Source organism: Diachasma alloeum, unplaced genomic scaffold, assembly GCF_001412515.2.
Source record: "Diachasma alloeum isolate Michigan unplaced genomic scaffold, Dall2.0 Dall_scaffold_00430, whole genome shotgun sequence".
NCBI lineage: Eukaryota > Metazoa > Arthropoda > Insecta > Hymenoptera > Braconidae > Diachasma > Diachasma alloeum.
The window spans coordinates 509,347-528,310 of NW_021680569.1; the positions used below are offsets into that span (position 1 = coordinate 509,347).

The 18,964-nt window shown below is 40.7% G+C and overlaps 1 protein-coding gene across 2 annotated transcripts in view; it reads left to right on the forward strand.

Annotated features, from left to right (window-relative positions):
• The window catches only part of LOC107042241 (zinc finger protein ush), a 111,229-nt gene that overhangs the window by 90,356 nt on the left and 1,909 nt on the right, over nt 1-18,964 (forward strand). For both annotated transcript variants that reach the window (XM_015263215.1, XM_015263214.1), the window contains exon 2: nt 16,214-18,198. In XM_015263215.1, coding sequence (XP_015118701.1) covers nt 16,214-18,198 — 1,985 coding nt within the window. The remainder of the gene's footprint in view (nt 1-16,213; nt 18,199-18,964) is intronic.

Here is an 18,964-nt window from a genome sequence, read left to right on the forward strand (position 1 = left end):
CTCTCTCTCTCTCTCTCTCTCTCTCTCTCTCTCTCTCTCTTTCTCTCTCTACCTCCACCGGGACTTTTTCACGTTCTTTTTCTCCACATATATTAGCCACCTTCTTCTCCGAGGAAATGCATTTGCATCACAATGTCATCTAGATATTTTAATTTATATATTTTAATGAAGTTGGATGGAGCTGAGGATTTTAATGAACTCTCGAAGGAGTAATGAGCCTTTTTCTTTGGTTAATTGTTTTTCTTTTCGTTGAGGATAAGGGGAGTATTTAAATATTTAGGTTAGAGAGTGATTTGTTGGCGAGAATTCATCATAAGTGAATGAATATTCAATTTTTTGCATTTAAAAAATCCGAGTTTTTAGCGTAATTAAAATAATTAAATGATAATTAATAATTCTATCTCTCCCTTTTGGAAATTATTTGTTGGTAATAATTTATCACAAGTGAATGAATATTTTATTTTTTGCACAATTTTTTTGTAACAAAAATTCTTCAGAAAATTTAAATAATCAAATAGAAAAAATGTTTTGAGTCAATGAAAAAAAATGAAATTACTACGAAAAATATTTATTATCTCGTTTTTGGGGATAATCCAGCCGTCTTCATCTCAGGACTAAACCCCTCCCCGCGGCCTTCACTCACCCAACCGCATTGTTATTTCAATGTGCATGAGTATATATCGCATACAGGCGAGGAGAGAAGCTTTCCACGAAACGTGGAAAGCTTTTGCGGCTGAGACTCGAACGCTGGACCGGCCCGATAACGGGTGCTACCTATCTTGGCCACCGCAGGCTTTATTATAAACCCACCTCACCCAGGAGAATCGCCCGCACCTTTTCTCGCTCTCCTCTCCGGCCCTTTTCCCCGGATTCCTAAACCCTTTTTCTCACTCCGAGGACTTGAATACGTGGGACATCATATTGTTCATCGCTTCGGGGGGTGAAAGCCCCATTCGACGATTAATTTATTCGTCAATGGACTGAAAAACATCACGAGAAACCCAATTTTCATCGCAACAATTTTTTTCGCTTGAAAAAACAATTTTTTTTGGATATTTTGCTCGATTGTAATGCAAAGTAATTTTATTTTCAGCCGAAAAATTATATTTCTCCCTGAAAAGAGATATTTTATCGTGTTGCTTCAATTTAAATATAAAGAAACGTCAATTTTCATCGCAACAATTTCTTTTTGTTTGGGAAAACAATTTTTTTCGGATATTTTGCTCATTTTGAATGCAAAGAAATTTTATTTACTGTCGAAAAATGATATTTTCCCCTGAAAAGTGATTTTTTCTCGTGTGGAATGAATTTAAATATTAAAAAACCCCAATTTTCATCGCAACAATGTCTTTTTACTTTGAGAAAGCAATTTTTTTCGGTTTTTTGCCCATTTCGAATGCAAAGTAATTTTATTTTCAGTCGAAAAATTATATTTTCCCGCGAAAAGGGATCTTTTCTCGTGTGGAATGAATTTAAATATTAAAAAACCCCAATTTTCATCGCAACAATCTCTTTTTACTTTGAGAAAGCAATTTTTTTCGGATATTTTGCTCCTTTTGAATGCAAAGAAATTTTATTTACTGTCGAAAAATGATATTTTCCTCTGAAAAGGGATCTTTTCTCGTGTGGAATCAATTTAAATATTAAAAAACCCCAATTTTCATCGCAACAATCTCTTTTTATTTTGAGAAAGCAATTTTTTTCGGTTTTTTGCCCATTTCGAATGCAAAGTAATTTTATTTTCAGTCGAAAAATTATATTTTCCCATGAAAAGGGATCTTTTGTCGTGTTGCATCAATTAAACATTAAAAAATCCAATTTTCATCGGAAGAATTTCTTTTTATTTTGAGAAAGCAATTTTTTTCGGATTTTTGCTCATTTCGAATGAAAATTAATTTTATAAAAATCGTTTTTCTGAATTTTTCACCGTGTTTTCTCTCGCAATGAAGTGGGGATGATCATTCCGATCAGATAACCCTCGAGACACTGCGATAGGGGGATGAGAAGAAGGTGTTGCAACGGAAAAAAAACCTCCACCGAGGAAGGAAGGTTGTGTGGCTGTTTATCGTGATGCCGTCTTGCGGCCCAGCTCCTCATTAGCCCGCTCCGCTCATCAATCACTCGTCCACGACCACCGACTTGAGCCCCTCATCGAGTGCCCATCGCCCAACGCACACGTCAGTGCGTCCCTATCCCCGGGAATTCGAGATCCCGTCCTCTGGGTATCTCTCTTTCTCTTTTCTGTCTTCTTCTTTTTTTGGTGGTCCTCGTGTCCAAATATTTGGATCGTCGATGATACCGTAACCACTGAATCGATCATCATCTCCCCCCACTGCCCCCTTCGCAACTGATGCTCCCAATAAAAAATTAAAATCTGAAACTAATTTTCAACTTTTCAATTTCGTTTTTAAAATGAAATTAAAAAGGTGTTTAATGTTGCCCATGTTTTTTATTATTTTATATTCACATTGGGGGATTCAAAAATTGATATTTAATGTTTTTAAGAGTTGAATGACAAGTGGAAAAATCGGAGAATTTTTTCTCATTTGTTTTAATTTTGCAATTTGAAAGAATAGAATTTGTTATTTTATTCGTTTAAAATTTAATTTTTTATGTATCAAGTAGAGTTGAGCATCAAATGTATATTTAACAATATTTAAGCATTGAAATGGCACATTGCAAAATTTCCTCAATTCAAGAGAGAAGATTTTAAAATAAAATTAGATTTAACATTTGAGAATAAAAAATTCTGGCATTTAAAATTCTTTGAATTTTTAATTTAAAATGATAGAATTCGTAAATTATTGCCTTGGATACCAAATTCAAAATAAACAACTTCAATTATTCCAAATAAAAATCTAAAAATCCACGATTCATTAAAACCTAAATAAATAAAAAATCGGACTTTTAGTCCTCCATTTTTCATTATTCTCTGGCGTCCTCCAAGGGTTGTGATATTTACCAGGCAGTAACGTCGAACACAAAAGATGTTAAAATGAAATTAAACCTTAACATTTGAGAATTAAAAATTCAAAGAATTCCGAATGTCAGAATTTTTAATTAAAAATGACAGAATTCGTAATTTCTCATCTTCGATACCAAATTCAAAATAAGGAACTTCAATTATTCCAAATAAAAATCTAAAAATCCACGATTCATTAAAACTTAAATAAATAAAAAATCGGACTTTTAGTCCTCCATTTTTCATTATTCTCTGGCGTCCTCCAAGGGTTGTGACATTTACCAGGCAGTAACGTCGAACACAAAAGATGTTAAAATGAAATTAAACCTTAACATTTGAGAATTAAAAATTCTGACATTCCGAATTCGTTGAATTTTTAATTAAAAATTCTGACATTCAGAATTCTTTGAATTTGTAATTAAAAATGACAGAATTCGTAATTTATCATCTTGGATACCAAATTCAAAATAAACAACTTCAATTATTCCAAATAAAAATCTAAAAATCCGCGATTCATTAAAACCAAAATAAATAAAAAATCGGACTAAAAATCCTCCATTTTTCATAATTCTCTGGCGTCCTCCAAGGATTGTGATACTCACCAGGCAGTAGCATCGAAGAGAGAAGGGTTTTCAACTCGGGGGTTTGTAGTGTGTGAGAGAGCCTGGCCAGCGGCGTTATCAGCAACCAAGAGGCGTTATCAGCTGAATGCAGCACTCCCTCCACTTCACCCCTTCTTCCCAATCCCCTCCTCCTCCCCCTCCCCCGCCCCCCACGAAACTAGACTACGCCTTGTGTGAATGTGTGTGTTGCCCTCTCTATCTTGCGAGGGGCCTCCCTTGGGGAACCAAGAGAGTACAACCACTACCCGGGAGGTGAGATGGCTATAGAGAGTGCATCGCGCGATAACGAGCCAAGTTAAACAATATCGAGCTGCGAAGGGGTGTCTCAGTTCACCGGGAGGATTAAACTGTGACTCCCTCAACTTTAAACTCAATATTTTATATTTGGAATTGAGAAAAAAGGAACATCCGGAGATTTTACGAGTATTTCTTAATTTGGATGACTCATTTATTTAAACATCTTTTTCTCGTGAATAAATTATTAAAATTGTTCAAAATTTTGATGTTTTCTGCATGAAATTGATTTTTTTTTAATTTAAAGTCGAAAAATATAAGTTTTGGGACAGAAAATTGATTGTTTAGGAGTGATTTATGAAAAAATGTAATTTGAAAATTTTTCCAAATATTTCTTAACAATTCAAAATATAAAATCGAATTGAAATGAATTGTCTAAGGTCAATTGAAGCTCCAAACGGACGTCTTTAACCGGAGCATAAAACAAGAATTATTTTCATGATTTTTTAAATTAAATTCAGAAACGGAATGTAAAAATGTTGGGCGAAGTAGTAAAACGGTTTAAGTCGACTCATCTTCCAGCTGAGTTTTTAAGGAATATTTCCGAATCTAAGGGAGATAGCGAAATTTTCATAATTACATTTGTTGTAGCACACAATCAGCTCTACAAAAAAGGTTACAACAACAATTTTGCTAACTCCCCCAGATTCCGAGATATCCATTGAAAACCGGTCAATAGTCAAAAATGACTTGTACCGTTTCACATTTCGCTACTGAATTAATTAATTCCCCAAACATCATAATCCTCCGGATCGACTACTCCCGAATTTTGTATTTCCCCACCTCCACCATGACCCCTAGACCTCCGAAAAAATATTTCCCCACTGACTCACCCGTGAAAATTCTCGAGTGATCAACGCAGAGAACAACTCACGATACAGCCGGTGGTTCTCCACCCGAAACCCCAACGAAAGAATCCTTTTAGCGGCTTTACGAGGCCTCCGGCGAGACAACTTATCAGTCGCCTCGAAAAGACGAAAAAAAAGCCCCCCTCTCGAAAAAGGAAAAAGGAAGAGAGAAACAACAACCGCGAGGAAGGAGCCACGGACAGCAGATACCGAAAAAGCCGTCATATTGAAAACCATAATTCGTCCAAGAGTGCACCAGGTACACGTGTATAGCAGCGTGTTTGGACATGCAATGACCGCTATCTCATCGCGTCACAATAAATACTGATTCTTGGAAATGGTGGAGGGTGGGTATACGCAGCCAAGTCACTTATGCTCACTTATCCACAAACGCCTTCTTCTTTCCATTCTCCCTCGGGTGGAATAAAAAAATATATTATCAAAATAGTCTTCTCTCTCGCTTCAACGCGTCATCCCAGCCCCCTCCACACACACCCGGAGTCTGCATTTTCTCCCGGGACGTACCTTCTTGCCCTATCGGCAAGTGATAAGGTGGACCCCCCCGCCCTCTGCGTCTTTTCACCAGGAGTAATTATTTCCGATAGGTGTATACCGATGGCCGCCACCACTGATATCTGCCCGGAGTACCTGTGGTTTATGCTCATGCTTCCAATGCGTTACATTCCGAAGTACCATTTATCTCATTGGCGGGAGGGGGAGGGGGGGGGGAGAGTTTTAAATTATTCAATCGACGTGAGGAACTGACGAGTCTTGAAAATAATGGGGATTGAATTGAGGAATTGAAAATTTGGGAAACATTCAGTTTGGGAGGTGGAATGGTTTTTTGCGTATTTGGAAATTTAATGGTCATTTGCTTTAATTTTTTAATTGCAATTAAGGAAGAATTAATTAAAATTCTTTCTGTGGAAATTTTGATCGCATAAAAAATCAGTGGAACAAAATCAATGGAAATTTATTGGGAGTGAAAAATTCAGGTGAATATATTCTGGATTTTTTAATTAATTAACATTCATATTTTGATTGAAAATTCAAGTAAGTGGAGGAATTTTCGAATTTTTATTGCTCAAAATTTGGAAGTTCACAGAATTTTCACTAAAATCCGAAATTTTATGATTGTAAATGTCACCCTCCTGCAAATTGCTATTCAACTATTCATGAAATATCATTTTTTGCAAATAATGAATTAAATGTTGAACTTTACATGCAAAATTTTGGAAAAATCAAAATGTAAATTTAAAAAAAATCATTTTCTCAAATCAAAAATGCGAAATTGCAATTCGTCGGATAAACAAAGTTTTTATCGACACATATTTTCAAAGCTACTGGGGCAAAATGGGTGGTCTCTTTATTTTAATAGGCACTGTGATATTATTTACGACCATCGGGAGAAAATCCAGATGACAAGTGAAACTGCTTGCAAACAGTGAGGGTTACTGCGTCTCCGTGACTTTCCAACAATTCTCCGTTATAAGTTGCGCCCGTTTGACGTAAGAATAACGCACCCAGGGGTATACTCAGTGTTTATACACTCGCGGGGACAATTTATAACGCATTAAAAAAAATGTCGCCATTTTTATGGACATTAAAAAATATCCCAGCGTCGTGCGGATGCATTTAAACTACATTTAACATAAAAAGAAGAATATAAACATAAAGGATTAGTTGAATATTGAACAAATAAAGTGGAAGGTATCAACGAGTGAGGAAATATATCACATTGTTTGACATTTCGGGCGGAAATTTTCGATAGTATTGGAAATTTTTATGACAATTTCACTGAAATTCCAAGGAATTTCGTCATTTAAAATTGAAAATTTTATGGAATAATTACTGGAAGTTGTAGTTTTTAGTTCAATCATTCCATGAAAATTAATAGAAGTCAAGAAAATTATCAATTGAATAATTGAACTTGATTTGGATCCAAATATTCATAAATTTTCACTAAAAATTCAAGTTATCTTGGGAATTAAGAGAAATTCGAAAAATTCAGGTAAATATTTTCTTGAACTGGCCATCGATATCAAAAGAATTTGTGACTTACCTTCATAAAGGTTTACATATTCTCATCAAAATATAAAAATAGTATGATATTAATAATTTCAATTTGCGATTGATGGTGAATTAAATATTTAATCATATGGGACTGTGAATTTTCCATTAAGCAATAGTTCTAATGTCTTAAAAGGGATCACCAATTGCGCAAATAATCGGTAGTCTGCCTACCTAAATTATTAATTAATAAAATAACTCAGCATTTGAATATTTAAATTGATAATTACTAAAATAATTAAAAATTCAAGAGTGATGTTAGCTAAATCATAGCCTCAAAATTTAACGGTAATTATGATTAATAAATATGGCTATCCCTGGTGATTCGGTACTAAACATTCATATTTTGATTGAAAATTGAAGTTACTTTGGAAATTCTCGTCTGCCTGCCGCTCAAAAATGTACAATTCCACTGAAATTCCCCCATTGTCTCCCCCCAAACCAACCCCAACATTGCTCTCCCGAAAATCACTATCGAATTCCCCCCGAAATTTCAATCTTCTCCCATCACTGCAATTAATCGCATTTAAACCGGAAAATCAATCGACGAAGAGGAACGTGAAAGGAATCCCCGGAATTTCCGTTGTTTTTTCGAGGAGATAAAAAATAAAAAGCCTCCACTGGACCTCTCTCCACCACACACCGAGAAGTAGTCATGCCTCCGTTATCTCCGGCTCGCCATTCACGTGCCGTGATCTCTCCCTCCTTATCTATCGTAAAAACTTTGACTTTAGCCATGCGACAGGGATCATAATCGATGTTTTTTTTATCTCTCTTCTCCTCTCGAACTGAGTGTGTGTCACTGTCGAAAGCTCTTTCACCTCGCTCACTCAACCAGGGGCTATCTTCAACGTTGATATAACACGCCTCCTCCACGCTTTCCTCATCTTCTCTCTCCCCCTCTCCCTCCCCCACCGCACCCCTACCATACCAGCTGCTTGTGTTATCGATAGATATCGTGGCCCTGGTAAAATATACGTTATCGCGAAAAGAAACTTTAGACCAGTGCTGGAGAGATGGAACTGATGTCACTGATGTGAGACATTGAAACGAATGAATATGGGAAAATACGGGGAATTGAGATTAAATTGTCAGGGGTGAGTCATGTAATTGGGCTTTGAGTCATGCAGATGTGCAATTGATTTTTATCATTAGGAAAACTTCATATTTTTTTAAATGACAATTTTTTCTTCTTTTTCACATCCTCGGAGAGAAATATTCAATAAAAATTACGTATCTTGTCTTTGATTCCGGAGCGTTCCGTAATTTTTATCTGAATCTCCTGTGAAGAATTACGATACCGTCACTTAAATTTTCTGAGTCGATTCCATAATCAGTGAGCAAACTGAGTTCCGTATATTTTACTGAACATTTCTCTCCCCCGTTTTCCCCCATAAAAAAATCCACTTCCCCGAAAAAAATGGGATTGTCATCGACGCCTCTAATTAATTCCCTCCCCCGAATGCCTCTCAAGCATCTCGATGTTTTTGATATGTTGAATTGTCGATCGGAATGTGTGCACACACAGTGGTAGACTTGCCCGAGCATTGAGACGTGAAGGAACAGAGTCGTTGGACAGAAGCCCACAGTGTCCCGGGCAATTATCGCCCCCTGCTCGGATATATACAGACCGAAGTCAGGCCTGACGTGCATACATTAAACTTCTTTTTCTCCCGTTTATTTCTCTTCGGTGGTGCTCCTCGCCATTTTTTACTCTCATTCGTCCGCTCAAGATCGGTCAGCTCCGGCCATCCCTCTCCCCTCCGCAACCGCGAATGGCAAGGCAACACGGCACAGACACGCCAGATTTCGTATCTGGTCCCCGCGTTCGGGACACCTCTCGCTCACCTTCCAGGGGCCTTATTGCGAGCTTCCAACTGTAACAACTTGAAACTCGAATGTCGCTCGCTTGGCGGGAGATTGTTATCAGTAATACCACCAGCAACCAGCCGACTGCTCTTCTCTGATTCATCTTTGGTCTTTTACCTACTCCCACTTGATATTTTTTTACCACTTCCTTTGGTCTTGGGGGATATCGCGGAGATGAGAAAGTTGAATGAATGATTAATAATCATTTTTGTTTTCTTATTTTTTTAAAATGCAATTCTAGAAATGAACATTGTTTGTCAATTTGAGTTGGCTTTGAATTTTTGAAAAACATGTCACGAAAGTATTTCGTCATTGGGAAATAAATTAATGAATAGATAAAGAAATTCTTTCACGATTTCATTGAAAAAAGTCAGAAGAAACCAGGTTGAAATAAAATGAAAATGTAAAATAGTGAAATTTTAATTTAAAATATCCTCTGATTTTCGCTGATTCATCTTTGGCCTTTTACCTACTCCCACTTGATATTTTTTTACCACTTCCTTTGGTCTTAGGGGATATCGCGGAGATGAGAAAGTTGAATGAATGATTAATAATCATTTTTATTTTTCTTATTTTTAAAAAATGCAATTCTAGAAATGAACATTGTTTGTCAATTTGAGTTGGCTTTGAATTTTTGAAAAACATGTCACGAAAGTATTTAGTCATTGGGAAATAAATTAATGAATGGATAAAGAAATTCTTTCACGATTTCATTGAAAAAAGTCAGAAGAAACCAGGTTGAAATAAAATGAAAATGTAAAATAATGAAATTTTAATCTAAAATATCCTCTGATTTTCGCTGATTCATCTTTGGCCTTTTGACTAATTCCACTTTGAATTTTCTTCACCTCCTGTCCTCTTCCGGTACATCACAGAAGTGAAAAAGTTGAATAAATAATGAATAATCTTTTTCATTTGCCTCGTTTCATGATTTTTTGTTTGAATGCAATTTTAGGACTAAAGACCAAAAAAATTCCTGCAATTTTAGGACTTGAATGATAATTTTTGTACACTCGAATCCCCAATAAATTTAAGTTGAAAAAATCCAAAATTGCATAATGACTGGACTAAATGAAAAATTCTCCTTGCGAAATTTTCTCATTTCAAGGCTAAATGGATATTTTTAAGTTATTTTTAAAGAACAAATGATTAAATAAATTGTCCCCCTCCATTATTTTCCCCCTTTCGCCCTCACCCCCTTCCAAAAATTCTAAAATCATCATTAATAACTCCAAGTCAGCGGAAAAACTAGGGCTGAGACACAGATAACGTGCCGAGATGACGATAAAAAATGAAAAGAATATCTGGAATGAAATGACGATGTTGGAGAGTAAGCCGGGTAGACAGGAGGGGAAAGGGGGGGGGAGGGTAACGAGGGCCAGAGGCTGGACGAATCAGATAGCGAAATGCAGGACCAGGGCCCTGGTTGAGATCACCCGGCGATAAACAGAATTTAATAACCTGCTAGGGGGTGAGGTGTGTGATAAAAGGGGGGTTACAAGGCGGACAGAGAGAAGGAGAGAGAGCACAAACGTTGCTACAACACAAACCGGGGCTTTTGGACCGAGAGGGGTGAAAGGGAAGTGCAATAATATCGAGAGATATCGATCTTTAATTAGGCACGCAGCGCGGGAATGCCAGATTAGAATCGCCAGACGTGAGTCGAGCGAGTTTTGAACACTCCCTTATTTTTTTCAAAATTTATTCTTATGCTTTTTCGGTATTTGTTCAACCCCTTCCCTTCCTCCACGTGATCAAGTGTTTTTCTTTCTTATTATTTTAATTGTGTTGGGGAATTTTGGAGATGAGAATTTTTATGGGTTGAAAACAAATTGGAAAATGTTTCTGCAATTTATTTCAAAAAATGTGAATTGATTTTATGTTTAATGAAAAATTTAAAGTTCATTTTCTATTCAAAAAGAAAAATCAATCATTTTTTTATTTAAATTCGCAAATTCTGAAAAACTAGAATTGTTTTTCAACAAATTTTCAATTCAACATAATAAGTAACGACGGTATGGGGGAGGGGAATGTTTTTATCTCATTGAAGTGTCTCGACAGTGTCAACTGGATTTTATCTCTTAATGACTACCCCATCTCGTGGCTTAATCGGTAACACGTATAAACCATCCTCCAAGCCACTGCATATTCAATGCGCACCACCACTGACACTCGTCGTCCATCGAATATTTCATTTTACTCGGCTTCTCTGAAAAAAAACTTTCATTATTGATTATTCTGGGGAATGGATTTTTCAAGGGAACTATCGACTATCGTTGGCGTTCAATTTCAAACCGAGCACTATTCATTAATCTGTTTAATTAATTTAATTGAGTGCATTCTCTCAGCTCGAATCGTTGAATTCGATCTGGGAAAACATTTCATGAATGCGAGAAATTCAAAAAGAATACTTCAGCGATTCAAAGCTATTTTCTATTTTTTAAATAAAGAAATATCACAAGAAAAAAAATGAAATATACATTTTTGCAATTCTCTTCAATTTTGTAATAAATTACCCCAAAGAATTCTGTATTCCACGTTGTTAACATTTTTTTATGCACATGAAACCATTTTTTTATGAAAAAATGTGATGAGAAAAAAATTGAAGTATAAATTTTGGCAATTCACCTCGATTTTTAATAAATTTCCCCAAAAAAAACATTAAAAATATCTGAGAAATTTCAAATCATGTTGTCAACATATTTTCGCGCATATACCGCCTTACAATGTCCCGAGAAATTTGTCTCCTCAACTTCCACAATTCCTTACCAGTGGAACCATACAAATGTGCGTCACCGACATGATGAACGAGGAATGCAATATTCCCGGGAGTATTCAAATGGCGTCGATCCACCGCAGGCCACAAGGGGTTAATTCGATTCGTTTTATTCGAGGAAGCCCATGAACTACGTGTGCAATACCCCTGCTCCGTTTTATAATCCCCCCCCCCCGTATTTTTTATAACGAGATGTACACGAAGGAAAAGAGAGAAGCGGAGATAAGCTGAATCCTTGCGTCGTTTAACATCTGTATATGGTCGCCTCACGACCACAATAAAACTCAACACCTCGGGGGTGTACCCATTGTCATCACGAGACAATTAAAAAACACTTATAAACCTTCATGAATAAATTGTCACAATCGGCCGTTCAAGTGGACATTAAAATTCTCGGGGAAATCATCGAGATAGGCATGACAAAGAAAGTGCCTTGAGGATAATCCTCGTGTCCCAATTATTTTTCATTTTACGACGAATGAAAATGTTTATGATTAGAAACCCATTGCCACAAAAGAGAATAATGAAGATTTTATCGTCAATAATTCAAGAACAGCCGAATGAAATTTTTAGATTTTTTTTCATTTTTAAGGTATTTACTCAAGCTTTGAAATGAAAGCTGACTCATTCAAATGGCCTCATTTAATCACGAGATATCAAAGATAGACTGTCTCTTTGAACAGCTTCCCAACCCCGCAATCTAAAATAACCATAATCATAAAAATGTTAATCATTAGAAGCCCATTCCCGCAGACGAATAGAGAACAACAAATCTTTTATCGTGAATAGCTCAGGACCAGGAGAGTGAAATTTGGATTTTTTAAATTACCAAGATATTTATCCAAACTTTAAACTGAACGATGCCTCATCCGAATCGCGTCATTTGATCACGAGACATTAACGATTGAACAGTTCCTTTCAAAAAAGCCATTCCCCGAAAATTGAAATTTAAGCTCTGAGCCTAGCGGCTTCATATAATTTTGTCACTTCCTTACCGCTGAGTTCCCAAGAATGATCATCCCTCAAGTGAAATTACCCACAATGCCCAGCCTCCCAACCCCGCAATCTAAAATAATCATACATCATTAACCCATATAAAACAAGACGTAAAAGCATCAGCAATCCCGGTGGTTAGATTTCCATCAGCATTACCCTTGAACGAAAAAAGCAACCTCCATCCGTACCTTTTATTCCAAGAACCAACTACCGTTTGACTCCGGACATTATTCATGAACCCACCTTCACTTCTTCATCAGGACTCCTTGATTCCAATCGAGAAACAATCATCCCAAGTGCACACACGTGTGCATCATCTCAGTTTAAAGGTCCTCAACCAATGAAGACATCGTCATCTCGGTGTCCCTGGGCTTGTGCTTTCCAACCAACGTGGCAGAGAGGCGTTTAGATGAAGATGCCCCATTGCCAGCAGCGCCCACCATAAGCAAAACAACTGTTAAGAAGAAAAAAAAGCACTCAAAACAAAACTACTGAAATGATCAAAAAAAGAGTCGAGAAGAAGCTCGCCAAGTCTTGGACTGTTGAGCTCTCACTTAGCAGGAACGGTGTCACGATCGCTGGGGACGGCGCATTAGCATATCTCAGCGCGTGTAGAGCACAAGGCAAGAAGCCGAAGAACGAGGAGGAGAAATTCAAGATGAGGAGGAGGAGGGCATATATACAACTAACCAGGGTCGTGCCTCCGTGAGAAGATTCACTCCTCTCTGCAGGTTTTTAAAATGTCTCGCGTGTGATTCCCCTATACACAACCACCCCCCTCCCCCTCCCTCTGTTAATTCACCTCTATTTTGAGCACCACGTCACGAGGAAGGATATCTGAATTACATTTACATAGACACTTCTTGGCTGTCATCGGGCTGTGCATTAGAAGGACTTGAACGCTTCGTTCCTCGAGGGCTTCAAATTATTCCGAGTCTGATGAATTGGTCAGGGTATGGGAGAATCGTTGCTGAAATTGTCTATGATCTGAAGGATACAGTGTTACCAGATCGTGACGTCACCCCATTTAGAATTGTACAGGTTTTGGCTATAAACCGCCAAAATCTGGCAACCCTGGAAGGATATCAAGAAGACTTTTGGTAACGCCTGTCTTTTAAGCCACATTGATATTCGTCTCTCTCTCTCTCTCTCTCTCTGGGGATCATGAACAAGACACATCCTTGCATTGTGAGAAAAATGAAGCACTCGAATTCGCTGAGGTCTGATGAATTGATCAGCATACAGGAGAATCGTTGATAAGATTGCTTCTTGTCTATGATCTGAAGGGTATCAAGAAGCCTTTTGGTAACGCCTGTCTTTTAAGCCACATTGATATTCGTCTCTCTCTGGGGATCATGGACAAGACACATCCTTGCATTGTGAGAAAAATGAAGCACTCGAATTCGCTGAAGTCTGATGAATTGATCAGCATACAGGAGAATCGTTGATAAGATTGCTTTAATTTTGTAGGAATGTTGCGGATCGCCCTTCGAAGCCTAATAAAATTGTCTATCATCTGGAAGATGTCAAGGGGCCTCTTATCCATTTATTAATTTATGTTGAAGAACCATCTTATTAATTTATGTTGTATCTTTATTCGTCGCCGGATATAGCCGCAACTATCGGAGCGCACGGAGCCCCAGATCAGCATGCCTTCATTCCTCAAATTTGATCAACTTTGATTAGATAATTCCTTCTATCCTCTTACCAATCCCTTATGAAAGATCCCGAAATACATAAACCTCACCGAAATGAAGGAGAGTACCCAGGAATGAGGAAGAGAGAAAAATGCCTGTATACGGGCGGCAGCAGTATCGGTTCCGAGAAACTCTTATCAGCGTGTGGATATGTTAATGGCGGCCGTGTAGCTCCCCTCCCGCTTTCACCCCTGCATCCCTTCTCTCTCTCTCTCCCTCGCGTCCCACCACATCGAGATATATTGCTCGCCCTCCACCACTCACCATCGTGAAAGGGTGTATGTACTTGTTTTCAAGCTCTCACTCACTCGAGCCACCTCAACCCCCAGCTGCTGCCGCCGAATGAAGAGAGAGAGAGAGAGAGGGAATGCATCAGTTTGCATGCACATGCAATTAAGAATGGCCTCAGGGGCATTTAAACTCAGCTATGTGTCTCTGTTGTACACTTGCATTGGAGTTTGAATGCTGGACGGTGTGCTCTAAACCGCTGAGAGATCCATCGATGACTGCTTATTTACAGAGGCCAGAAACACGCCAACTGCGAACCATGGGAGATCAGGAGAATGGATATGGACTAGGAAACGAGTATGGGTACATGTGTTTTAGGGGGGCTCTGTGGATGGAGATGGTGAGGCGTTGGGAGAAATCATTGAGGGTGGAGGGCAATCTCTGGGGGGATCATTTCAGAGCTTTAACGCTTGACAATTAAAGGCATTTGGCGGATGGCCGATCCTCTGATTGACGGCGGAGGACTTCATCGTCGACTGTTGCTTTGGATCGATCATTTCGGTCTTTAAAATTGCAGCTTTCCCAGGGTTTGGATTGATTTGAAGACGACAGCGTCACCCTCCGTCGTATGTCAAGACGACAATATTAAATTCTGGAGATCAGAGGAAAGTTTTGGTATTGACGTGGATACGTCTGGGGTTTCAGTGTGGGGAGTCATTTTGGGAAGCGGTCACTATGTGCAACGCCATCTGTCGGACGTCTAGAAAATTCTAGACATTTCGAGGTAATTCGAGGAGTTTCTTGAAATTTCGAAAAAATGTGGCAAGTCGGTGAAGGATAGATGGGATTTGTAACGTATAACACTCGGAATTAATATATATCGAATTAGATTTATTCACAGCAAATGTAACTTTGGTTTATACCGTGGGAGCTGGAACGAGAGTGAGCTCCCGAGACAACGATATAAATCATCCGATCGAGGATGTCCGAATTATTACGAATCGTCGCGAGGATGTCCTGCTCGAATACAATACATTCAATTAATCTGGAATAAATATATAAGTAGCTTCGCTACAAAAGTTCAAGGAGTTTCTACTCGGAGAGAAATGTTCAGTAAAAATTACGGAACTCAGAATTCAGTCACCGATTACGAAATCGACTCAGAAAATTTAAGTGACAGTGTATCGTAATTTTTCACAGGAGATTCAGATAAATATTACGGAACGCTCCGGAATTACAGAAAAGATGTGTAATTTTTATTGAATATTTCTCTCCGTGTAGAAAATTCGAGAGAATTCAAGGAGTTTCTAGAAATTTCGAGGGAATTCAAGGACTTTCCGGAAAATTCGAGAAAGAAGGAAAAACCGTCGACGTATCCACATAAGTTACAGCTGTATCTAAGATACAGCCGCCGGCAATTTAGTTCCAGCAAAACTGATCAGCCCATCCTTGCCTACCCATTTTTGAAGATCGCCCTTGCGCTTTGTTTATCGTCCGCGAGCCGCAAATCTAAGGGAGTCTCCGAAGGGCTTGAAATAGTTGAGCGTAGGGACATGCGTATGGGGAAGTGAGAATTCATAGAGTGGGGAGGACCTAGACAGGGGTGGGGAGCATACCCCGGGTGGGACGAGACTGATGGAAGATGAAAATGATCATTGGGGATCTGAGCGTCAACCGCTCCGCATCTCCGAGTTTTCCCCATTTTCCCTGCGTCAATCTCCATTCACCGATCATGATCCTCTCCCGGGAGCTTATCACTCCTCAGAGGACTCACAAATGTAACCCGACAGCATCTACAATGGCCACTAATCACCTAGTCAATTACTACTATTTCTTTTCTTCTGTTCCAGGGGAAGATGAAGAATGGAGCGATTCGGAGAAGACCCCGTCGGTGAGCAGCGGAGTGGACGGTCCGGGCTCGGCCGTGTCGAGTCCAGCCCCGGCGAATCCGGAGGAAGACAACAGCCTGCCACCACCCCCAAGACTGAGTATCCCCCAGAACCTCCTGGGGAACAGCAACCCTGAAGACTTTCGCTTCCGCCTGTCGAGCCTCTCCGAAGATGCCAGAAAGCGGATCAACAGTCTCGCCGAGGACTTCGAGGGTCTCAAACGGGGGATGAAATCGCGAAGTGGTCGAGACTCCTCGAGCCCGAAGCCAGCGCGGCCGGACCCAAAGACCGGTTCACCCTCCCCGAAGGAGATCGACCACCGCCCGCGAAGAAGAGACACCCGCAGGTCCTCCGACGACTCGGTCCGCTCGGACGACCCCGACCCGAAGAAACTCCGTCTCGACGACGACTGCATTCCTCGCCTGCGGCTGAACGCCAGCCTCGCCACCGACCCGGCGCTTCGTCCGGCCACCGTAGCAGCCCTCACCATCAAACCCGACAGCATATCACCCCCGGAGCCGCGGGCAGAGCCCACCCCACCTCTCCCCCCAGGTCTCCAGAACGCGATAGCAGCGGGGCGCCTCTTCGTCCTGCCAACCGATGGAAAAGAGTCCATAACAGTCGAGCCTTCTCGCCCGATGCCGCTGCTCTGCCCGCCCTGCGGCATCCGCTTCTCCTCCGCGAGCACCCTCGAGGCCCACCGGACCTTCTACTGCGCCCACCGGCCGCGAATCGACGAGGAAAGTGCCAACGACGACGACGACGAGAAATCCACGAAATTCGAGGTCCGAAAGGCTTACGCCTGCCCCCACTGCTCGTACTCGGCCGACAAGAAGGTCTCCCTCAACCGACACATGAGGATGCACGCGTCGTCCCCGGCCCCCGCACCCCCGGCGCCGTCGCCCACTATCCAGACAGCCCCCACTCCAGTGATAACCAACAATACGTCGTCGAACGGATCGCTGAACGAGGAGGCCGAGCGTTACTGTCGCAATTGCGACATCAGGTTCAGCTCGCTGAAGACTTATCGAGCACACAAGACCCACTACTGCAGCACGAGGCACGTCGTCAAGGACACGCCGACACCGGTGTCCTCGGCGAAGGGATCGCCACCGGCCAGCTCGAGCCCCGGGGAGTCGCCACCGCCTCAGCCATGTCTTGCTCTGCCGACCAATCCCATTCTCATTGTTCCGTGCTCTCTACTGAGGGGCGCCTCGGTCCTCGCTGCCCCCTCTTTGCCGGCCCCCGACACCGCTTGCTTCCTCCTGCCGAATGGCTCGCTCCAGCCCATGACCAGAGGACTCACCGCCAACTCGACCGAGAGCCCGCAGGTGCTCAGGGTCGCCAACAAGAGCGCAACTCCTGCCAGTGTACCACCGGCTCCTGTCACTCCCACGTCGCCGTCGTCCACTGGCTCATTCCCGCTGGATCTCAGCATGAGGCGGTCTCCGGTGCACCAGGACGAGAAGGAGAACAGGGTCTCCCCCGCTCCCTCTTCACTTCCGGCGCCCCCCGGCAGCCCCAGGTCCCGGGGAAGCGTCAGTCCGAGAACTAGGTCACTACCCTCCAGCCAGAGCTCCTCGGCCATGGGCTCTGTACCCCCCACGGAACTTGCGTTGAGGCTCGCAGAACTCCCTCCGCCTCCTGTGCCCAGTGTTCCTGGGGTACTCGTCAAACAGGGGGTCAGCAGGTGCAAAGAGTGCAATATTGTCTTTTGCAGGCATGAGAACTTTGTCGCGCATAAGAAGCATTACTGCCAGGCCAGGGAGAACACTGTTTCTAGTCCACCACCTACTGGTACACCTTCGCCACCACTTGTGCAGCTCATTTGCGCTGCTTGTGGCATCAAATTCGCTTCCATGGATAATTTGGTGGCACATCAGGCCTTTTATTGTCCGAAGAGACCTGAGAGCCAGGAGCATCATACTAGGTGCCCGAAGTGTAAGGTAGGAAAATGTTTAAGGATGTTATACACCCTTTCTGCCAAAATTCACGTTTTTTTCATTTTTCTGGCAAACTTATGGTGAAATTGACGTGAAAAAATATAACGTTTTTGCGGTTTGTCATTGTTTAATGACTGACGAAATTTTAAGGTGGTGCGAACATTTTCCGGCGTTTTCTCTAAACTTTTAAAAAGAATCGCAAAACTGTAGAAAAAACGCATGAAAATTATCGCACCACTACGCAACTTCGTGAGCCATTCAAGAATGACAAACCACAAAATCGTTATATTTTTTCACCTCACTCCCATCGATAATTTGCCAGAAAAATGAAAACAACGTCAATTTTGGATAAAAGGGTGTCGAACATCCTTAAGGGGTCTTTGCGCATGGCTAGTGTCCACAGTGGACGTGGGGTGATGAATTGGGAAAACAATTCAAGAGCGAAGCGGTAAACCGGGTTAAGTCGATTTTAACTGTTGACCAGTTTTTGACGAATATCTCGGAATCTAAAAGAGATACAAAAATTGTTGTCATAACCTTTTTTGTAGAGCCAACTGAGGGTTATAAAAAAGGTCATGACCAAAATTTTGCTATCTCTCTTAGATTCCGAGATATTCATCAAAAAATGGCCAAAAGGAAAAATCGACTTGACCCGGTTTACCGCTTCGCTACTGAATTTGTTTTGTTGTTTTGGTGTCGAACATCAGAACTTTCATTTGAGACCTACTCGACTCTAATTGACTCGATATTGAAACGTTAGAAAATATTT